Source organism: Urocitellus parryii, chromosome 4 (genome assembly GCF_045843805.1).
Source record: "Urocitellus parryii isolate mUroPar1 chromosome 4, mUroPar1.hap1, whole genome shotgun sequence".
Taxonomy (NCBI): domain Eukaryota; kingdom Metazoa; phylum Chordata; class Mammalia; order Rodentia; family Sciuridae; genus Urocitellus; species Urocitellus parryii.
In genome coordinates this window covers 64863559-64888348 of record NC_135534.1, presented here as the reverse complement: position 1 = coordinate 64888348, position 24790 = coordinate 64863559, and the positions used below count along the sequence as shown (strand labels likewise).

At 35.8% G+C, this 24790-nt stretch overlaps 2 protein-coding genes across 2 annotated transcripts in view; one reads left to right on the top strand and one right to left on the bottom strand.

Moving 5' to 3' along the window:
* Positions 1-15689, bottom strand: part of Ppme1 (protein phosphatase methylesterase 1) — a 63048-nt gene extending 47359 nt beyond the window's left edge. The window contains exon 1 of the mRNA XM_026379518.2: positions 15425-15689. Within this exon, the coding sequence (XP_026235303.2) occupies positions 15425-15525 (101 nt within the window). The 5' untranslated portion in view covers positions 15526-15689. The remainder of the gene's footprint in view (positions 1-15424) is intronic.
* Positions 15690-15965: 276 nt separating this feature from the next.
* C2cd3 (C2 domain containing 3 centriole elongation regulator) overlaps positions 15966-24790 on the top strand; it is a 143277-nt gene continuing 134452 nt past the window's right edge. The window contains exons 1-3 of the mRNA XM_026379501.2: positions 15966-16198; positions 18446-18727; positions 24500-24657. Coding sequence (XP_026235286.2) covers positions 16144-16198; positions 18446-18727; positions 24500-24657 — 495 coding nt within the window. The 5' untranslated portion in view covers positions 15966-16143. The remainder of the gene's footprint in view (positions 16199-18445; positions 18728-24499; positions 24658-24790) is intronic.

The window sequence follows — 24790 nt, the reverse complement described above, 5'->3', positions numbered from 1 at the left end:
CCATAAAGAAGAATGAAATTATGGCATTTACAGGAAAATGGATGGAACTTAAGAACATTATGTTAAGTGAAATAAGCCAAACTCAGAAAGTCAGGGGTCTTTATGTTTTCTCTCTGACAGGAGAATGAAAAAGAAAGGTGGGAGCGAGTAAGTGGGGAGCATCACATGAAAATCAAATGGAGATCAGGAGAATAGAGGACAGGAACTAGGAGGAGAGGGAAAGGGGAAATAATGGAGATTGATATTGGCAAATTATATTGTTATATTGTGTGCATGTACCAATATGTAACCATGAATCCCACCATTATGTACACCTATAATATACTAACAAGAAATATGGGGGGGGACCCTTTTAGAGGTACTTAGCACCTATAATTCCTAAACCTTGTGATATGGATACGCTTGCATTTCCATTCTCCTCCAAGTAGTTTTCAGCTTTTACTTCTCTGCTCTGAGTTAATATTCTTCAACTTACTTCCTATCTTACTAAATTTTGATGATATATCATTTTTCCTCCTCTTCTATGTCTTTTTGGTTTTATTTCTTTTTCCAAATTATTATAATATGATGAAGTTTAGGAAGTAAATATAGAAAAATGAATTAACTTCTACAAAAACCCTCTGGGGTAGTTATTTTCCCTGTTTGAAAATGAGAAAACTTAGGTCAAGGGATATTAAATAACTTATCCAAAACAATAAAAACTTAGCTGAGTTTAAAAATCTGACTTTTGGGTCACTTCCTTATCAGTTCTAAATACTATCCTCAAAATAACATTAGGTTCTTCATTCTTGAAAACATTAAAGCTGGCAATGAACATCCAGAAATGCCTAGGAAGAGGTGGGTGCTGTACGTAGAATAATTGGTAGAGGACCCTTGTAGCAAACTTGAGCACCAGAGAGGCTAAGAAAAAAGTCCATTTTTACAACTATAAAGATAATATCAGGAGGGAGCAGGAACATGAAGAGAGAAGGAAGAATCAAAGACATTTCTCAAGTGTATCTGATATCATTCCAAGAGAGAACACAGGAGGCCTTTTTAAAACATTCCAACTTAATTAAATACTGATTTATCATACACTTGAAAATTTTTAAAATCTTAAATCCTATTCCTATTACTTTTCTATGTTGGCCATTAGTAAGTATGTTAAATCATCTCATAAGTGGATACAACAAAATTCAAAAATGGAAATAGTAGCATTTCATAGAATGTCCTGCATTAGACAGGACAGGATATTTAGAGCCAGGGTACTTACAAGATGTGGTTTCAAGCAAATAAATAGAATTTTACTTCACTTAAAATCATTTTCACATAAGATACTTAATCTATGGGAAATTCCAACCTGCTGAGTCAGATCACACAAAAATATACTTTGCTTAAAATACATAGACAAACTGCTGCAGTGTAAGAAAAACAGTTGTAATGTTATACCAGAATTCTTTGTCTAAGAAAAAAAAAAATGCCTAAATTTATTTCCACTAGTAACCCACCAGAAGAACAAATAGTTGTTGCCTTCTTTTCCTAAAAAACTAAAAGTAAAGAGGAAAAAAAAAAGGTATATCCTTTTCAACAGGCTATGATTCCCTTCATGACTTCACTCCTTAACAAATAACTGATACCAGCTTGACATTATGTTCTTAACAAGTGGATAATAAAAGCCTTAGAGGGTTTTGAGGAGAAAATGAAACTGTGCATGTGAGAAGGAAGCATTATTTAAATTGTAAAGTGATATAACAGAAACTTATTTACTATATCTCATCAATTCTAAGACACATTTCTTTCCATATTTAAAATTATAGTGTCCTAACAATGCTGTTGGTCAGGTAATGGTTCTAAATTGATTCTCACTGCCTGTATGTGAGTGAACACCAAAACCAGTATCAAAACTATCCAGATATGTGTTGACAACTTGAGAGAAAATCTTGGAGATAAATGTGAAATGCTCTTTTAACCACCAAGAGCTAAATCATTGTGAGGAGAAGAAGGGTTCAGTTAGATGAGTTAGCAGTAAGTGTCAAAAGTAAGATAGCTTTACATAGTTATAAAGCCAGCATATGGGCTGATATGAATTTTAGGAAATGTTCCAATTCTATTGTTCTTAGGCTTGTTCTTGAAATGTCTTTAAGAACTGATGAGATACAGGAAATAATTTTTTCTACTACATGGTCTTACAACTTAAATAATGATTCCAAACAAATACCATGTCATTTTCCCCCTCTGTAAGGCTAGCATTAGCCCTAATTAAAAAAAAAATAAGCCAGGCAAGGTGTCAATTCCCAGTAGTACCAGTTACTAAGGAGGATGAGGCAGGATCACTTCAGTTAAGAGTTTAAGATCAGTCTGGTCAACACAGCAAGATTACACACACACACACACACACACACACACACACACACACACACACAAATATATATGACAACTTTTCTAAAATGATCGGAGCTCAAATATAAAAAATAGCCACTTTTGATAGCACTGATGAAAGCAAAAAGGCAGACAAAGCTTTTTGATGTTTTATAAGTACTAATTGTGTTGTTTACCCTTATAATCAACATATGTGGCTTTACCCAGTAATCAGAATCTATATTAGCTACTATTCTGACATAATAGAAAGTAGGTTTGGAATTAGAATTTAAAAGTCCATACAGAAGTCTCTGGTGAAGTGTATGTCAGATCAATAGTCATATAACCACCTCCTCAGACTCTTCTACATGCTCTGATGATCTATAATAAAAGACATATTTTAAAGGCAAGGAGCAAATTTCTTTAGGGTGATTGTTTTTGAACTTCCTTCCAATCATAACTTACTTACACGGTATAAGCAGATAATAAATTATGTGCTTATTCCCGTTCAATTAAAGAGACATTTTAGTATGCTCTAAATGGCAGGCCTTGATATACTTACCTGGTACTAGGGAAATAAGCAGGCCAGAAGTTTCTATTGATTAAAATTTGTCCTGAAAAAAAATTATATGGGGGACTGGGGATGTAGCTCAGTTCAGTGCTGGCAAGTGTGAGGCCCTGGGTTAAATCACAATACCACACACATTAAAGAAAAAGAAAGAGAGAGAGAGGGGAAATTTAAACTTGGACTCTGCCTCAATTCATTTGAGGACAGGGAAGGTAAGTAGTCATTGTACACCACAGTTATAACAACAGTAAGTCACAAGAGTTCATAGATGAAATCCAGTTGAAGAACTGGTCAAGGAAGGAGTCACAAAGATGATATCTGGTGTGAAAACTCTGTTAAACCAAATGGTATAAAAATTCAAAGGAGTATTTTATTTCTTTATTTAAAGCAACACTAGGGATGAAACTTAGGGCCTTGAGCATGCAAAACAAGCTCTCTACCACTGAGCCATACCCCCAGTCCCAAAGTACCACTCCTATTAAACACTGACTTGTATAGGGAATGGGCAAAAGTACAAACTCTCTTTAATTAACAATATAAAAATCACAATTTCCAATTAACTGTGAAAAATGTTAATGTACAGATTCTTCAGCTTAAAAATGGATTTGTTTAAAGTTTTTAAAGTAGTAGGTTATGAATACTAAAAATTCTCCCAACAGTATAATGATATATTGGTAAATTCTCTGGGTAGCTCTGCTCCCAGCCTACTTATCCATAATATGATAAAATGCCATTTAGATAAATATGAAATTCAAGTGAATTTAAATTTTTAAATACATCTTGAACCACAATTCTTATTTTGGGCCTGGGGGACCTGGGGATTAAACCCAAGGGTGCTTTACCATTGAGCTACATCCCCATTCCTTTAAAAAAAAAAATTTTTTTTTTTTAAATTTTGAAACAGAGTCCTGCTAAGTTGTGGAGGCTGGCCCAGAACTTGTGATCCTCCTGCTTCTGCCTCCTGAGTTGCTGGGATTATAAGCATGCCACTACACCAGCACAACCATGATTCTCATGTTTAAGGAAAAGGTGGTTTAACTAAAAGGATGAGAAAGATTAAATGAAACAAGCAGGGCATGTATATATGCTAGGTACTTTACAAGAACCTGAACTATATTTTCTTTTTTGTCTTTTTCTTATGTTTTCTTTTTTCTACATTTTATATTTTCTTAAAATAATAAGAACAGAGGTTTATAAATACTAAATCAGGGGAATATAAATAGAGAACAAGTTCATTTTTACAGCTTGTCAATAATCACAATTTTTAATCTCATTTCTATGTTCACCAAATCTATAGCTCCTCCTTCCCATTTACTTCCCTACTAAATTCAGGGTGAATAAGTCTAAACTATTGAAAAAAATGTCATGTTTCCATTTTATCTAAATGATATTCATTCACTCAACAAATGTTAATTGAGCTCCTATATGCTGTTTGGGGGGCAGGTAAATAAAATACAAAGGAGTTTACAATTAAATTAAGGAAGACTAAACAGGTAGATCACAATGTTGTTGCTAGCAGAATATATGAAATACTGTCTATACAAAGTACCATCAACTATAAGATAAAGTATGACACAATATTTTTCACTCAGAATTCTTATATTTTTATATAAAATAATTCATTTTATTTTTATATAAGAGTTCATTTATACTTAAACTGATTAATCATACATCACTTACTAGTGTAAAAGTTTCCTTTTTTCCATTTTTCACGAGATAAAATAATTAAGGTATTCCTGACAAAGTTTTTCATATTAAAGTCCTACTCTCTTCTGAATCACTCTTACCAAGATAGTTTTCTGTGCCACATAAGAACATTGGTGATGGAGTGTTTCCTAAAACTAAATACCAGCCCATATGCTGGCTTTATAATTATGTAAAGTTATCTTACTCACTGCTTAACTCATCTGACTAAACACCTACCCCTCCTCACAATGATTTAGTTCTTAGTGGTTAAAAGAGATCTTATTTATCTCCAAGATTCTCTCTCAAGTTATCAACACCTATCTGGAAAGTTTTGATACTGGTTTTGGTGTTCATTCACATACAGGCAATGAGAATCAATGTAGGACTGTCACCAGATCAACAGCAATGTTAAAACACTATCATTTTATTTTTACTTATTTAAGATTTTTAATTTTTTTTTTTTGGTACTGGTGCTTTACCACTGAGTTATATCCCCTTTTTAATTTTTATTTTGAGCCAAGGTCTCATTAAGTTGCTAAGGCCTTGAACCTGTGATACTTCCACCTCAACCTCTCAAGTCAATTTGGGATTACAGGTGGGTGTTCAGGCTTGACCACCATCATTTTAAATATGAAAAGAAATGCATCTTAGAAGTTTCCATTTCATCACACCTTACAATTTAAATAATTCCACACATACACCATTTCATTTTCTCCTCAAAACTACATTAAGAAAATGTTAAACCTAATGAGATGGTGAACTCCTTTAATCCCAACAAGTAGGGGAGCTGAGGTAGGAAGATCGCAAGTTCAAAGCCAGCCTCAGCAATTTAGTGAGGCCCTAAGCTACTTAGTAGGACACTGTCTCAAAATAAAAAATAAAGTGGGCTGAGAATGAGGCTCCATGGTTAAGCATCAGTTATTTTTTCTCCTACAAGACAGAAAAAGTACAGAACTAGTAGTGGAGTGGGCAAACCAAGGCCTATGGGCAAGTCCAGACCACTATCAATTTTTGTTAAGCCCCATGAGTTGAGAATGATTTTTAAATTTTTGAAGATTTGGACAAGTTGGGGTTGGGGAAAAAAACTAATTAATGAAGTGAAAATTATGTGATAAAGGTATGAAGTTTTTTGGATTCCAATTTAAATAAGTTGTTTAATAAGTAACAACAAAGAAAATGATGTGAAATTCAAATTTCATTGGCTACAAATACTGTTGGAACTCGGTTACAGACCAACAGCCATACAACCTCATACAATATCAATTGATATATTTACTGCTTGCCTGTGACTGTTTTTTTTCACTCGACAACAGCAGAATTGAGTACCTGCAACAGAGACTATATGTGATCTGCAAAGCCTAAAATACTGTCTAGCTCCACACAGAAAAAAGTTTTCTGATCACTGTTATAAATGATAGGTACCACAAAAAATAAAAACCAATAAAAAGAAAATAGAAGATCAGAGCAGGCTAGACTAACCTAGAACAGCCTCAGAACCTTTGAAATGACTGTTGTATGTCCATCAAATCAACACTTTATAAAAAACATTTATTTGTGCTTATATAGAAGACACAAAGAAATACAAAAACCCTTGCACTCCAGGAGTTGTAATTTTATTGGAGAAATAATAAATTTGCATAAATTTTTTCACAGATAACTTTGACAAAACAATAAAAACTGCAATACTAAGCAGTAATATACAAAAATCAGCAATTTAGTACAAATAACAGAAGTGTTATAGGTACTAAAAAGGGAAAGAGAAAATGAATGGGCTACAGTAGTCTGAAAGAGTTTCATGAGTTTTAAAGATGGATAGAACTTGAAAAAGTGAAGAAAAAGAAGGACTAGGGAGCATAGAGTATGTGCTGTTCATACTGTATATGATGATGCCTACTAGGAGATAATGACCAATCATTGCAAGGAAAATAAACTTGGCAACTGGCATGTGAAAAAAATTATTTTGATGGGCTGGGGGTGTAGGTTAATGGTAGGCACATGCTTAGCATGCATAATGACCTGGTTTCAATCCATAGCAACAAAACATTTTTTTTTAAATTGTGAATTGTGTAATTTATAGTGCCTGGAAATAACTATAGAGAGCTTTTAATGCTACCCTTGGAAAACACACCGCTTGCTCTGGTCCCTATAATTGGTGGAGTCACCAGTGTGTGACCACCTCCTTGGAAAATAGTCTGTACTTAGAAAATAGGAGATAAATCAGGCAAGGGTAGAACAACTTAATCCTTTAAAATGAAGCTAGTTTGAAAATAACTGCTATAGATATTTACTCTCACAGTGATGAAATGCTTTTGGGTATGGGGAAATCAAATAGGAAGAGATAAATTGTCAAAATTTCTTAAAATAAAAGTAACAGGAATGAAACTTTATAGTAGAGAGACCAATTACATAAGTTTCAACCATTTAAGTATTTTAAATCTCAAATCAAGATATTGTAAGCATTCACAATGTCTTTTATGTAAAAGCTGATATTGAAATAAAGTAGAAATTCTATTATTCTATGAAGTGTAACAAGCTTTATGAAGAAAGGTATTAAAAGTCTAGTTATGCCATCTTAAAGGAACTGGTTAGGAAATAAGGTTAAAAAATGAGGCTATTAGGTCCATGAGCTGGGTTTCTCATTTGGTCAGCACTTGAAAACCAGCATACTAAACACCAGGAAAATACAAACAACATTCCTATCCTAAAGAAGCTCAATCTTGAGAAGCAGAGAGTTGGCCAATAATTATAAGTTGGTGGGGTAAATGTTATATCCACAGAGGACTAGGGAGCATAGAGTATGTGCTGTTCATATTGTATATGATGATGCCTACTAGGAGGTAATGATCAACCGACAAAATCATATGATCAGCTACTAAGGAAAGAAAGGAGGGAAGAAGGGGAAGAAAAAAACAGAGTAAATTTTACCCTGAGAAAACAAGAAATACAAGTTGCCAGGTGCAGTGGTGCATGCCTGTAATCCCACTGGCTGGGGAGGTTGAGGAAGGTGGATTTCAAGTTCAAAGCTAGCCTCAGCAAAAGTGAGGCACTAAGCAACTCAGTGAGACCCTGTCTCTGCACAGAATACAGGAGATATGGCTCAGTGGTCAAGTGCCCCCAAGCTCAGTTCCCAGTAACTCTACAAAAACATTAATAAAAAATAATTTTTTTAAAAAGAAGCACAGTTGTATGCTGGACATAGTGATGCACACAAATCCCAGCAACTTGGGAGGCTGAGGATCAAGCTCAAGACAGTCTGGGCAATTCGGTAAGACCTTGTCTCAAAATAAAAAAAAAATTATAAGGGCTGAGAATGTACCTCAGTGACAGATTGCTTGCCTAGTATAAGCAGGTCCCTGCATGTAATCCTCAGTACCCCACTCTACACATAAATAAATATTAACACACACACATTTTTAAGTAAACATCAAATTAAATAGGCCTAGGACTAGGGATGTGACTCAGTGGTACAAGTGCTTGCCTGCCATGCATGAGGCCCTGGGTTCAAATCCCCAAGCACCAAAAACAACAACAATAACAAAGCAAATTAAATAGGCCTAATATGCTTCAACATCTACTAGGCTGCTAAGTCTGCTAAGTTATTGATGAGTCATGAACTACACAGTAAGAGTACTAGTCACTGTTGTCATTAAATCTCCAGACTATGAATCTTGTAGTATAGAGGATGAATACTGAAGCTTAATTGCAGCCAGCCGTTTAAATCAAGGCACCACTGCTTTTGAAATGTCCTCATTAGTAGTGCTTTAAAGAGAATGGAAAGAAGGCAACCAGATGGCTGGCTGGGAGTTGTGGTAGGTTTGGAGTGTTCATTACTAGTGATAACATATTATTAAAGCAGCAGACTTCTAAAAATCACACATATCTTGAATCAAGCTATTAGAAATCATCTACCCATAGCTTTATGAAAGGAAACAAATAGGTGTTCATTATATGTCAGTAAGGGTTTTAAACTCTGAAAGACAAGTATTTCTATTTTAAGGGTGGCTCAGAGACATAAAACAACTTGCCCAGAGCCACTTTTGGTAAGAACGGAGCTCGGATTTATTTTCAAGTATGGGGCTGGGGATATAGCTCAGTAGTAGAGCACTTGCCTAGTTATGCATGAGGCTCTGGGTTCAATGCCCAGCACTATAAAAACAAAAAACAAACTCAAGTATGTCTGTTGCCAAGTGTTCTTTTTACTACACCACGACCGTAGGGCCCAGAAAAAGAAAAATAACTGATCAGAGTTCTGGCTTAACAACTGACATGGCTTGTCAGTGGCAGAGTGGATTTCCACTTCCACCTGGAAAAAAATACATAATAAAGGACGTGTAGAGAGGAATGTTGAAAAGGGACTAACTTGTCTTCTACTGTGTTTGGAATCATTTGAATTATCAACATAATTTTTTATTCAATCTTCAAAATACACCAGTAGTATGAGCTTGAGATTGGTAATCAATACTGTATTTGGAACATCTAAATGTGGGATATAAGTGAATCACTCTTTTAAAAGGGTATAGAACACACTGTTCAGTAGAACAGTAGTAACTTTGTGGCCACTTACTGTTGTTACTGCAGTAAGCTCAAGTGTTGTGAATATCTGTTTAACACACCCTGTGATGCTAATGATCTCCTTGTGAGCAGCTTATCTAGTTAATAAGTAGTATATCACAATAAAAGTAGTATATCACAGGTAACATTATGTTAAATGTAACTTACGTTAATACTTGAGCCTGAAATATTTTTCCTTTAAAAGAGATTCATACAAGTTATAATATAACATATTTCCTCAAGGAAATGTTTATTATAAATATATTATAATAAACATATTATAAAAATGTTTATTATAAATTAATTTACAAATTTAGTGAATTCCAATAAAACTGACTTTTTTTCTGGAATTAATTTAGTTGATTAGAAAGAATTAGATAAGAATTAAATGAATAAGCCAAGCAGGTGGTGCACACCTATAATTCCAGCAACTGGTGATGTTGAAGCAAGAGGATCAAAAGTTTGAAGCCAGTCTCATCAACTTAGTAAGGTCCTAAGCAACTTAATGAACCCTCTCTCAAAATAAAAAAGGGCTTGGGGTGATACAGTGCTCCTGGGTTCAATTCCCAGTACCAAGAAGAAGAAAAAAAATTAAATGAGTAAGAGGAACCAGGAAAATCCTAAAAAAGACTGAGGGGGAAGCTACCTCTACTACCTATTAAAGCATATTATTAAAAGCCTCTCTAATTACAAGTATAGAGACACATAAATAAATGGGCTTGACTAAAAAGGAAATTTCATTTAAAAATCCAAATCTATGTGGAAACTTGATATATGATAAAAATGTCATTTAGTCAGTGAGGGAAAGAATTATTTTTTATTGAAGTGAAATTCACATGAGAAAAGGACTTTTTAATAAACAGTGTTAAAAACTGGATAGCCTGTGGATAGAGATAAAATTGGATCTGTTCCTCACTTTGCACATCAAAATAAACTTCAAATGGAGGTAGAAAAAAGAAGTCACACAGGTCTTGGCAGGAAAAGAAATATATAAATTCCTTTAGAACCTGAAAAAAGAAAACACCTCTTGGTGACTCAAAATCCAGAATATATGCTAGATAAATATATTAAAACAATTAAATTTAAAAACAAAACCTTTACATGGCAAAAAAAAAAAAGTAAAAAAGCAACTGTATGTATTAAGGTTATTCCTTTTAAAGAGGAATAACCCTAATACATAAAAAGCTTCAAAGAGCCACTTGGAAAATAGTTTGGCAGTTTCATAAAAAATAATTTACATAATTTACATAGGACCCAACAATTCTGTTCTTAGGTATCTACCCAGGATAAATTCAAACATTATTTCCACACAAAGATGTGCATGTAAACATTCATGGCAATATTACTTATAATAGTGAAAAACTGGAAGCAATCCAAGTGTCTACAAATTGCTAAATGTGTAAATTAAGTGAGTTATAATCCGTACAACAGAACAAACTGGACCATAAAAAAGAGTGAAGTACTGACACATGCTACAACATAGATGAATCTTGAAAACATTATGCCAAGTAAAAGAACCAGTCACAAAAGATCATACACTGTAGGATTTATATTAAAAAGGTTCAGAATATGCAAATATAGAGAGACAGAAAGCAGATTAATGGTTCCAGAGGGTAGAGGAGGGCAGAGTAACTGTTAATATGTGAGGTTTCTTTCTTTTTTTTTTTTGTACTGGGGATCTAACCTAGGGACACTTTACCACTGAACTATATCACCAACCCTTTTTATCTTGAGGCAGGGTCTCACTAAGTTGCTGAGGCTGGCCTCAAACTTGTGATCCTCTTATCTTAGTCTCCCAAATCGCTTGGATTATAGGGGTCTACCACCAGGATGAAGATTCTTTATGGCACAATGATAATGTTTTAGAGTTATTGGTGATCATTGTACAACCTGTTGAATATACAAAACAAAACACTAAATTGTACTTTTTTTTTTTTCCCCCTGTGCTGGGGATCAAACCCAGTACTTGGTACAGCTAAGCATGTGCTCTATCATTGACCTACATCCTCATCCTTTGAAATGCACATTTTAAAAGCATGAATTCTATGGTACATGAATTATAACTTCTATTTAAATGAATTTTAATAAAAATAACAAAAACAGAACAACTAGAATATGATTCTTTCAGTAATTCAATCTGTGATTTTTAAGCAAAGCAATTCACTTTGCCCTTTATTTCTCTGTGTGAATAGGTCATTAAAGTCTTCATAAGAGGCCTGATATCCATAACAAATTTTAAAAGTTTGATGAAAGACTAATCAGATATGAATAAAAATACGTATTCAGGGAAAGAAAAAAATTACGTTAGTGCATCTATAGTCCCAGCTACTGGGGAGACAGAGGATTACTTGGACATCATAGTGAGGCCCTACCTCAAAAAAAAAAAAAAAAAAAGAAAAAGAAAAACAAGGGCTGACGTTATAAGAACTGGAAAACTTCTACCTTATAAAAATCTTCCTCACAGTTCTCAATATATAATAATCTACCTGTTATCATTCCTTAAGAGTTTATGTGTCAAAACTTTGTTTTTCATGTATTTACCTCATTCTCATAGCACTGAATGGTAAGCAGAGGCATGCCCGTTTTAGAAATAAGAAAGCACACTATAAGAGGGTAAATGGCTTTACCAATGTAAATACTTATGATGGGCTTCAAACTTTGATCTATGTCACTTGAACACCAAATTCTGCTGTCCAAGACATAACATGAAAGAAAAACAATGGAATAAAAATCTGAAGTCCTATGTTTGAATGCTGTTTCTGCTACATAGAAATTTCATCATCTTAAACAAGTCATGAACATTTTAGTTTTCTCATTTGTTTAAAAAAAAAAAAAAACCTGCCCTAGTTTAACTCATAGAATACAAAATACAAATAGGCACTAATATGAACAGGCCAGTTTAAGGATTATAGAAATGTAAGAGAATCAGAAAGAAGTAGTACTACTGATAAACCAGAAACATGTTGAATCATTTTAATATTCTATAGTCTTTTCAATGGTAATGTTATGTACTATAGCAGTGATTTACTCCTTCTAAACACATCAAGAGTGCAGAACAAGTAGAGATCCCAAATGCAACTTAATTAGGGTAGTTCTAAAAACTTTAATACACTTCAAAATCACTATGCTTTTATACCATCTAGAAGCATCCATTAAGGAACAATGACATCAGGATTTCAGACCTTACCCAAGATAAAGTTTTGGTGTACTGAAAAGGGAACAGATTCTAGATTAAATCTGGCTGAATCCTAGTTCTGACATGTACTAGGTGGATTACTTTTAATCTCCCAGCCTAAATTTCCTTATCTATAAATGCAGGGAAATATCTACCACCTCGCAGGGTGGCAGGTATATTAAGTAATATATATAAAGTTGCTAGAACAATGCCTGGCACAGGACTTAACTTTAAAAAAACTAATTGTTATCATTACATCATCCAGAAGTACTTTGGAAATACTGAGAAAACTCAAGAAAAATCATAAATTCCACATGCAAACACACCTAAATAAGGTTTAGTGAAAAATGAAGCAAAGAGATTATTTAAAACAGTGGTAAGTCATACAAGTAAGTTATACAAGAGGTTGTTAAGGGGACAGGTCCAACCTGAAAATTAAGAGATTAAGAGATGGATGAAGAAGTGGAAAAAAGAAGGGAAAATAAGAAGAAAAAAGTGAGTAGAAGGAGAAATAGTGAAGGATGCTTTGAAACTGGTGGAAGTGAAACTTCATAAATCAGGACTAAAGGGAAAAAAAAGACTGAATTCTAGAGTATTTGCAAAGGAATAACATATGCAACTCATATTAAGTATTCCCAGGAATACAACTACAGATACCAAAACAACAGGCCACAGAATCAAAGACCCAAGTTCTAGCCCTTAGTAGCTTTACCACTAAGCTTCTAGGGATGCTCTAACATGAGAATATCTCAGTTTTCTCATTTATTAAGAGAAGATATTTCCCCTACCTCTTTACAGAATCCTGAATTCTCTGAATCGCAGATTTCTTAACTATATGATGCAGTGGTAAAATGAGACGTCAAACCTCTTGTCCAGCTTCATAATTCAAAGTGGGTGGGGGAAGTCTATTTTATTATTAACATGAAACTTAGATAAGGACTTCTCTATATCAATAAGGATGTAGAAAAGAAAACATAAGCCACTTGAGGATCACATAATATTCATTAACATCTGCTCTTCTGTTCACAATATAAAGATAAGGAAGTATCTTTCTAAAGAACTTTCATTTCTAGGATAAGCAGTTAACCTAAATCATGAAAATTAAAGCATCTATTTAAAAAGAAGTCACTAACAACCAATCTTCTCACTGTCAGACATTTTTATATTCCCTTGGTATTCCCCCCACTCCAAGTTCTTCCTGTTTTTACAAAGTGAGAAGCTGAGCTCTAGTTAAACTTACTTGAAGCATCTATATTATTTAAAAATTAATGTTTTTAGCTGGGTGTCATGCCAAATGCCTCTAATTCCAGTGACTAAGGATGCTGAGGCAGAAGGATTCAAGTTTAAGGCCAGCCTCAGCACTTCAGGGAAATCCTCAGCAATTTATCAAGAGCCTAACTCAAAATTCCCAGTCCTTTTTATTTTTTTTCTTCCAAAGCCAGAACAATTTTCATTTTACCTCATATGTCAGCTGCCTACCCTCAATTTCTATTATGTATCCATCAACCTATCTTCTCCTGTCAATTTTCTCAATTTTCTAGTATGTATCATGGCCAGGTAAACATATGGATTCTTAAAGTTTCCTTCCCTGTTTTTTCCAACCATTCCTGGCACCCCTCCACCCCACTGTTTTACTTTATAGAATTCTCTTTTTTTTATTCCCATGATCAACTTTCACAGTACTACATCTCCTGTCCTCATCTCCTTTTTAATAGTTTTTTTAAACACATTACTTCTTTAAAAGTAGTATGTACAGTCCTTTCCCCAGAATACCTACTAACACATCACCAGAATACTAAATTCAGTGCACTCTTGACTACCTCATCCTTAAGCATTCCTTCTATCCCTTTTCTCTTTAATTAGTCATCCCCAGAATCCTGATTCTTATAAATATTCCTCAAAACCCAAAGCCTATTCAATTCTCTGCTTACAGCAACTACTTCTCCCATGTTCAACTCATCAAGCTTTCTTCTACACCCAAATATCCCCTACTCCAGCACATTCCATTCAAAAACCAAATTCCAAAGCTTTTCTCTTCAATACAGTTCTTCCTTTCTAGCAAACCGTTTTCCCAAAATATATTTAAGTGGCTACTCTCAGTGCTTCACTAATTCTGAGTCTTAGATCAGTATATAGCCTCCCACAGCCCTATTCACCTAGCAAAAACAACCGCCCCAAACTTCCTCTTTAAGCTTCCAAGACCTTACCTCTATAGGTTTTCCATTCATTGAACCAGATTTCTAGCCACTTCTCAATCTTTAGAGCCTACAGTCACTCTCTAAATTCCATCCTCTCCCTCATCACACCTCCCCTACTCCTCCCAGCTTCTCAGTGTATTCCTATTACCTTTAAAGTCGATCTGTACATGTTCTTTACCTTTCCTAAGGCCTATTCCCCAAGCATTCTCAGTTCTCCCTTAAGGGACCTAATCTCCTAGTCTCTCCTCACTCCCTGGAATCTGCCTCTTACACTCTGGGAACTCTCTCTAGAACCTTCTGCTCCCTAGTTCTTTCTTTCTCCAGTCCTGCCTCAGATGTTCTTTATTCAGCCTCCCCCACCCCCAGTGCTGAGGATTGAACCCAGGACTTTGGGCATGCCAGGCAAGTGCTTTACCATTGAGCTAAACCCCCAGCCCTGTACTCAGCCTTTCTAGCATTCAGCTCAGTTCTCAGTCTTTATACTCCCGCCAAATCTTTCCTTAGTCCCCCCCCCCCCATTACCATCAACTTTTCTCTCAGTCTTTTCCCATTCCCCTCAATCTTCCCTGGCAGATTTACCCCCACCTCTGCTACTGTTCTAGTCTTCCCTCCAACCTCTATCCCTTCTTCCAGAGTTGCTTCTCTCATCCTTTAAATTATTTTTTCAGCTTCTCCAATATTTCCCTCATTTCCTTCTCCCTTCAACAATATAATCTGTCCTCCAATTTCTATTCACTTGTCGCCGCCCCTAGTCCTCGTATCTGCCTTCTACTCCATCTAAACGTCTCAGGTCGTCGCCAATATTTCCTCCTATCCTAAGCCTCCCTTCCGGTGCCGCTCTAAACGCCAAGACCCCATTTTTAGAGGCCCGGATCTGGCCTCTAAGGAGAAGAGGTACAAGTCACGTACCCCATTCGCATCTTGGCTCCGCTCTGACTGCCCCCGCTACCGGGTAGAGGAGGGCGAGGGGGCAGGCGGCCGAGGTGCATGCTCTTTTCGAGGGCCGACATCAAGGGGAGGCCGCACACAGTCAAACAGTGCCGAAGCTTCTTCCTACGCTAGGTGAGGCCCAACCGGTCACAGCTCACTCCTAACGACGCCCAGTCGCTTTTGGACAGCACCCAGCTACCAGCAACACCGCCTACCGCCCACCGGCTCTGTAAACTCCACCCCCTCGCCTTAGCGTTTCCCCCGGAAGTGCGCAACAGCCATCCCACAAAGGAAGCTGGGTAACGGAGTCTGCGAACTCCTCAAACCCCAGCGGAGAACTCGACAACCCCTCGCCGGAAGAAGGAGCGCTCCTAAAGGCAATGCACGCTGGGCAATGGAGTCCTCAAAGGGCGTATCCCTGTGCGTTTGCGCAGATGGACGTGCCCCCTTCCAACCCCGCGGAGGTAATGTAGCAAAGCATCCTGGGTGTTGTAGTCTATTGGCGGGAAGGCGTCTTGGCGCCTTCTCTTCCCACTGCTTTCCGGAGGCTGTTGGAGAAAGAGCCGCTTCTTCCTGCCTCCCAGGCTGCCCAGCGGCGCCGGTTGCCGAGGAACGCAGGCACCGAGGGACAGGATGGCGGGAGGGTACAGCTTGCCTTCTGGGGCCAGAGTTGAGTTGGTGAAGAGGTCCGGCTCGTCATGAAACAACGAAAAGGCCAGGGGCCTGGGGGCGGCGGTGGGCGCAGGAAAAGAGGTAAGGTGTCAAAATTTGAGGAAAGAGTAGTAGGGCGAGCTTAATAGATAAACGGGGCGTAAAGAATTGTAGGAAAAGGGGAAAATCAGATGTGGAAGAGAGAATAACCAAGGAATCAGAAGGTTAAGAGAGAACCCTCTTGAAAATGGAAAGGAGAGAGCCTGAAGCGGGAGCCAAAAGAGGTGATAAATGAAGTAGGATGAGGGTTAAATGCGTCCTGGTAAAACAATAAAATTATGGAGTGTTTTTGATAACAAAGGTAAATGTATGCTTAGTTTTGGCGGCTGACATGGGGCTATAAGAAACTTAAGTGGGAGGCGGGAGTAAGTTTACGATCCTAATAGACAATGATCGCATTTTATTCATCACTGAATAGCCCAGGACTGTAACAAACAGGACTCAGTTAATGTTAGTTGAATGAAGAAAGAGAGAAGCAGTTAATGATGAAATATGAAGGGCTACAAGCCTGAGATAGTATAAAGGACAGAGTGGGGAGTGACAAAATGTGATAGGATTTGGTAAAGGCTCGAGGGTCTCCTAAAGAACCCGAAATGATGAAAGAATATGTAGCGAGAGGACCTCTTCAAGTTACCAGAAACAAACTTGCAAAAAGAATCTACTCTCTTCCAGATTAGGAAACTGGAAGATGTTAGCTGCAATAAGAACAGTCCATCCTAGGAATTTAGGGCAGATCAGGAAACTAGAAATTGAATCTCTACAAGGCTACCTCCAAGAGCAGGGCAGAGGATATTGGGTGACCTTGCCTTTTGACGTTATAGTCAGTTTGGTGAGGATAAAGATATTGGAAACAGTGGTAGAACATTAGGCTATTAGGTTAAGGACTGAAACTGCAGTCTGGGAATTAATTTTGTCCTGTTTAATGATAACTAAGGGGCTGCGGTTGTGGCTCAGTGGTAGAACACTTGCCAAGCATGTGTGAGGCACTGGGTCTGATTCTCAGCACTGCATGTAAATAGCTAAATAAATAAATAAATGTCTACCGACAACTAAAAAAAAAATATATGTTTTAAAAAATGATCACTAAAAATAAATAAATAAATAAAAGGGCATTTCCAAATCTGGGGGGAAAAAAATGATCACTAAGGCATTTTTGAGGCAATGCCTTGTCCTCCAGGAGTGATGAGAGGATCTGAGAATGATGCATGGAGGTGTCCAATGTTGGTGCTCCTTGTCAAACCAGGCAAGCATATTAGGTTAATAGGAGGAAAATCAAAGTACATAATGTAACAGCATAGAAAAGAATTTCCTCACTATATCAAGTGCATGTGCAGGAACAGCTGGTATGCCCTTGCACATAATTTTTTTATTGAAACTAATTATCCATGAGAGTTGTGATGGGTCTTTTCCCATTATAGACAGTAGAGAGAGTGTTTGCTTTGGAAGTTCAAAGAATTAGTTGTATAGGATTCTGACAGATTCCAGTATATTTTCTTTTAAGAGGCATGACTACTCCTGAAAGGAAAAGTCAGAATAGAAAGGTATATATAATATAGGAATGTGTGGTTTTTTTAAGTCTTGTAAAAAAGGTACTGACTGTGAAAAGACAACTAGAGGCATAGTAATTGCCTCATTTACATTTTGATTTATCATACTTCTGAAATCCAATAAGTACTGTAGGAAAGGAAAGATTCAGGTGGTCTTTATTATAATACTGAGTTGAATTGTTAAATCATTTATCAAGTGAAGGGAGTTGCTGTTTTATGTTTAGCAAGAAGTAATAATTAGGCAAAAAAATTAAGTAAGAATTAAGTAAAGATAAAATATCTTTAAAAACCATAGGTATTTTAATAATCAAAACAGTACTTAGGGTTGGGGATGTAGCAACTTGGTTGCCTAGTGTGTGTGTGAGCCCCTGAGTTTGATACTGGTACCACAAGGAAAAAGAAACCAAATTGGACCTACCTAGCAGAACCTATCTACTTGTATCATTATATTTATGTTTTTCAAATAGTATCTTTTCAATCAAAAAGTTTGTATTAGTATATCTTAGTTGGTATGTTTTTTACTTAGAATAACCAGAATCAAACTCTAAATACTAATTAGTTATCAGGGGGGCATAAGTGACCGGGTAGATTATTCTGTGGTCTGGATTGCTAGTTACTTCTCATGTATTGGAATAAGCAGGATAAGCCTTCTCTCTGTAAAACTAAAGGGCTGTGTTTTCATTCAAAAATCAAATTGTATTTTTTTTTATGTTTTGTGTAGATTTTGACTCATTGTTCTTAGATTCCTCCATAGGTTTGAGTGACATTTCACCATCTACAAGTCTACCACCTCTGGTTGAAGGTCAGCTACGTTGCTTTCTAAAACTCACAGTTAATAAAGTCATATGGAAGATTGCAAAGCCTCCTACTTGTGTACTTGTACGAGTGAGGTGGTGGGGAGAAACATCAGATGGTACCCTCTTTTGTCCCCGGGATGCATTGCAAACTGAACCAAAAGCTGTGAGAACTACTACACGTTATGCTATTCGCTGTGGTCCAAAACAATTTACTTCTTACTTAACAGGTATGTTTTTGTTTATTATTTTACTTACAGATATGATAGGAAGTATGTGGGTATGCTGTCAGCAATAAGTGATATTATGTATCTAGGATTTATGAGCATTAATTATTGCATGAAAGAGGCTTTAAATAACTACCATTGAGTGTATACTTTGTGTTTAGTAGTTGATACATATTCTTATCCTTGAAATAATAAACCTAGAAAATAGGTATTTTCTGTTTTTAGACAATATGAAGGTTCAGAGAAATGAAATGCATACTGTCTAATGTCACAGTTGATAAATGGCAGAACTAGGATTTGAATCCACTTTTGACTGACACCAAAACTCATGATTCTTAGTCTTAGATATCTGGGTGACAGAGGCAGGAGGATCACATGAGCCCAGGAGTTCAAGGCCAGCCTAGGTCTTGCAGCATAGCAAGACCTCATCTCAACAATAAAAATGAAAAGCAAACAAACAACAACAAAAAATGGTCTTTTCACTATACCATATTTAAAAAAAAAAAAAAGGCATTGAACTCAGGGGCATGGGTACTTAAACACTGAGCTATATCTCCAGCTCTCTTTTATTTTTATTTTTATTTTTTATACCTTTATTTTATTTATTTTTATATGATGCTAAAGATCAAACCCAGTGCCTCACACTTGCCAGACAAACGCTCTACCACAGAGCCAAAGCCCCAGCCCCCCCCCCCTTTTTTTTTTATTTTGAGAGAGGGTCTTGCTAAGTTGCTGAGACCAGCCTTGAATTTATGATCCTCCTGCCTCAGCCTCCTGAGTTGCTGGGATTACATGTGTGTGCCACCACACCCTGCATTATAACATACTCTTCAAGTAAGAACTATAGTCTCTAGTCTGTATTTCTAAATACCAAATGTTTTTATCTTTAACATTTTTTTTAACTTGTGGATGGACACAATACCTTTATTTATTTGTTTGTTTATTTATTTTGTGGGGCTGAGGATCAAATTCAGTGCCTTACATTTGCTAGGTGAGCACTCTACCACTGAGCCAGCCCCTAAATGTTTTTTTTTTTTTAAATGAATTAATGTTATAGATTTATAGAGAATGAAGGGATCTCTTTATAGGGAACCAGAAGGCAAAATGTCTTCATTTCTGTCAAAATATTCTGAATTTATTGTGTTCTTTCTTTCTTCAAATTAAGTTTCCACATAAACACATATTAGATGGTGGGGCTATTTACCAAATCAATCCAGTTCCAAGTCAATAAAAATCATGCATTTATCATGTAAACATTGTTGGGTTATGAATATTGGAAGATTAGAGGTAAAGGGAAAAAAATTTTGAAACATCAAAACATAAAGAACAAGTGCTATAAATTTAGTCATTCAAAAAAATGCTTAGCATGTTTAGACATTGTGTGGCTTACTGTAAAGATTACAAAAATTAATCAGATAAAGATCAGAACGGTATCTAATTCTAACTTCACAAATAACTTAGAATTATTAAAGGATACCCATAGATAGCTCTTGCTATTATAAACCTACAACTTAGATCCTCAGGTAGTATTTTTATATAATTTAACAAATAATGAGTGATTAGAAATTTACTAAGAGAAATTATATCTTTTGATATAATAATCAACAGGTCAAATGTTTATTTGAGAATCCTCTGGTATAATAATGCATTATACTTGACATCTGAACATTTTAATTGGCGTTATGAACTTGGGAAAGTCCTTTCTTGCTTTGATCCCATTCCTTCATCTGTAAAATCAGATCACCTACCCTTTCACCTTCTAGGTATTTTCATGAAAAAGTGACCTGTGAATGGAAAGAATACAGACTTTCAATCTAGAGTTTGGATTCTGTCTTCAGAACTGAATTTCTGTACTATGCTGGGAGATTCCTTAAGATCTTAGAATCTCAGTTTCCTGTTAGGTGGATAGAAAATATACCTGCTTATCAGGAATTATTCTGAAGATTAAATGAAAAAGTGTTTGTAAGGTGATTGGTCCAACACTTGACACATTGTTGGTGAAAATCTTACACATATATGAGTCTTAGGCACTTGGGGAATACAGAGATTTAAAAATAGGCCCCACTGAAAAGGAACTTAAAAACTAGTTGAAGGTCCTGCAATCTGTACACCTGGTAAAAATAAGAATTCATACCCCATTTGAATCAAATGTATGATATATGATATGTCAAGATCATTGTAATGTTTTGAGAACCCATAAAAAAAAAAAAAACTAGTTGAAGGGCTGGAGTTGTGGCTCAGTGGGGGAGAGTACTTGCCTAGCATGTGTAAGGCATTGGGTTCGATCCTTGGCACCACATAAAAAAATAAATAAATAAAACTGGGCAGATCCTGAGAGGAAAGATGGGTTCTTTCTGGAGGAAAGGTCCGGGAGCAGAAGTGATAAATGCCATCTCCAGGTTGAGTTCCTGAAACCCTGCCCATGTCCTCCCCAACATTCTTTCTCCCCTTCCTGTTGGCTGGAGTGCTAAGGACTAGGGGCTCCTGAAAGCCACATGTTGAAAATTGCAGAACCATTGTCAGCATGGTCCCTGAATGACTACATGAGCAGAACCTCCTGCCAGCCTGATGGGCTCCCCTCAGAACTGTAATAAAACTGAAATATTTGGCTGCAAATAAATAAATAAATAAAATAAAGGAAAAAAATAGTTGAGGGGCTGGGGCTGTGGCTGAGTGACAGAACGCTTACCTAGCACGTCCAAGGTACTGGGTTCAATCCTTAGCACCACATAAATAAAAAAGGTATTGTGTCCAACTACAACTAAAAAAATATATATATATATTAAAAAAATTGTTTTAAAGTTGGAAAATATATAAAACTGACATACATGAAATGGCAGTGAGCAGTGTCAAAAAGTATATAATTAAATATCTGATTACTTGGTATACATAGTATCGTATGAATATTCTAGGTCATTAATTAAGGGCTAATTTTTAATTACTGAGGAGCCAGAATCCTACTTCTGTTCTTTACTCTTGCTACTTTACTTTGAGCAAGCTATTTCATCTTCCTGTGCCTAATTCTCCCATCTTTGAAAGAGATAAACACCAAATGTGTCAGCACACAAATTTCATATATCTATATAGGAAAGAAGTAAAGAAGTCACGGAAAAAGTAGGATTTGGGTAGGAGATAGATAAAGTGAACCTTGTAAGTGATGGTCCAGTTGTGGACATGAGCATGACATGTTTTTTAGAGAATGAAGAGTCAAGAGATCAAATATTAATTCTTAAGGTTGTGTGCTCTAACTGAAAACTTCAGAAAAGTATTACTATTTCCTGAGCTGTATGGGGGATGGGTGTTTTATTGTTTTTCTTTTATATACTCTTATGCATATTTCACTGAAAATAAAATAACAAAAATTAATGAATATGATGTTACATATTAGCATAAAATATGAATTAGTCCAGTTTGGAAGTTAAGGTAGTCAATAGTTTATATGCATTTAAATAAAAATAACATAGGAAAACAAGGGAATGTGTATAATATTTTGCAATTTATGAAATACTTTCACTTCTATCATCTTACTTGGTGTTTCAAATGACCCTGTGACATTGGCAAAGTGTTTAAATTTTATCTCTTTATGTCTATTTTGTCTTGTTCTGAAAAGAAGTTAAGGAAATTGTAAATACCTGTTAAATATTGATTTTTTTAATTATTGAGAAAAATCTTTGCATTTTTTAAAAAAAAATTTAATTGTATATGGACACAATACCGTTATTTTATTTCTTTATTTTTTAGGTGGTGCTGAGTAGTTCGAACTCAGTGCCTCATACATGCTAGGCAAGCACTCTACCACTGAGCCACAACCTCAGTTCTGCAATTTTAATCTTTTAAAGCTTTTTTTGTGTGTGTGAAAGTGAAAATATAATAGAAGAATTAAAGTAATAAAGTCTCTGGGAAGTACTAGAATGCATTCTATGAGGATCTGTATGTTTGTACTGTGTATTTGCCTCGTTTTCTAAGTCAAGAATTTGAGGTTCAAAGAGTTAAAAGTGATCAACCTAAGTTTACCATAACACTAACCCTAATTTCAGGGAGGCTGGTGATTCTAAGAACATTAATATTTCTGCTATGCCATGTGGATTCAAAAACTAGAAGGATTATAGGATTTGGAGATGTGCCTCACATTCTCTTCTTACATTTTTCCTCCCTTGCCCTTTATTGCTTTGTAGGAAATAGCAGCCATGAAAATATTTGTAATATGGAAAGATTAAAGTAGAAACTGGAAAAAATTATGGTACTTCTGTGGACCTTACCACTTGATTTTTGCCTCTCTATAATTTCATAAGATTTAATTAGTAGGAAAATGCAAGACAGGAGGGGTGGTAATAATGCTGAACGATGGGAATTCTAGTAACAGCAAAAATGAAGGATAAAGGTTAGAAGTCTATTGGGAATTAAGCATTATAATGAAGTAATGAATAATGAAGAGATATATAATTCAGTAGAACTGAGTTTTAGCCTAGTTCTGGCACTTTAAAGCTTATTAAACTCAGGAATTTTATGTGACCTCTCTGAGCTTGTTTTATCCCCAGATAGAGACAGAAACACCTATATCATAGAATCATAAAGAGGATTAATGAGACATGGGAGAACTTGGCTGTTAGTAAAGAGCCCACAAATGTTGATCTATTTCTCTTATTCCACCTGTGCATATCATTTTATAGACTACAAAACATTTTTGCATCTATTAGCTCATATGATTTTTTTAGAAAACCTCCATGAGTAGGTAAGAAAGGGACTGTGGTTTATTAAGTAATTTGCCTGAAGTCATATAATAGCCATTTAGCGACTATGGTGTAGAAGGGCCCTGTGTACCTTAATTTCTCACATAGCAACTATATGGTGTTATAATGCCTATTTATAGATAGTTGTGGTTTACACAGAAATAGCTTGTGAATATTAGAACTAAGACACAACCATAGGTCTTCTCATTATAAGTTCCACATGCTTTTCTTTCAGTGGTGAAAGTGAACTATTTCTCAACTTTGGTAATAAAATATTCAGAAGTTGGGGCTGGAGTTGTGGCTCAGTGGTAGAGCACTTGCCTAGCATGTGTGAGGCACGGGGTTCGATTCTCAGCACTGCATATAAATAAATGAATAAAGATCCATCAATATCTAAAAACAATTTAAAAATCTTCAGAAGTTGTACTTTCTTGAAATGATCATAGATTCATTTTGCATACTTAATATTTATCCTTCTATGAATGAAGACTATGAAGGTATTAGGTCAAAATGAATAATTGAAGAAAACAGTATATATTTCCATTCCTTAGTTTCAAGGGATTTGTTTCATTAGCTCAGTTCTCCAGATATAACCCAGGAGTAAGCATTTAGATACTCCTGGGAGACAGGAACCAAACCTTTCAGCTATGTAAGAGCAGCCTTTTGTCTTAATTCAATGAAAGAATTCAACTGAGATTTGTTGCTTTTATATTTCAAAGACAAAGCCTAAGTTCTTGGCAAATATGGTTAGTACAGTACTCTTTTAAAGGTATATTCCTTGTCCAGATACTTGGTATACTAAGTATTTTATTCAGTATTTTTCCCCCCACTTAGTGTAAGGTATTTATCATTCTTCTCTGAAACATACTTGTTCTTTTGGTCTTGGGCTTACACTTCCACTCCCCCCCTACCCCTAAATTGGTATTGAAAGTGTCTGGTTTATTTGAAATTTTTAAGTAAAAGTGTTTTTCAATGTATATCCCTCGTCCATTTCCAAAATTAAAAATAAATGAAAAATATCTAAGTTATTATTATTTCTAATTAGATATGGCTGTCCTGGTGCTGGAAGTAATCACCAAACTTGATCATCTTCCAATTGGTAAAGTTCAGATCAGTGGACTAGCTCAGCTTTCTCCAACCCATCAAATCAATGGATTTTTTACCATTGTTTCACCAACGTCTAAGAAACTTGGAGAACTTCAGGTAAAAACATTTTAATTCTTTACTGCATAGAGTAAAATTTTGGGGGGCAGAAATAATTGAGCCTTGTGGAGTTGATAGGTATATGCATCCCATGTATCACCTCATGGCTTTACTCATGTTTGTAACAGAGACT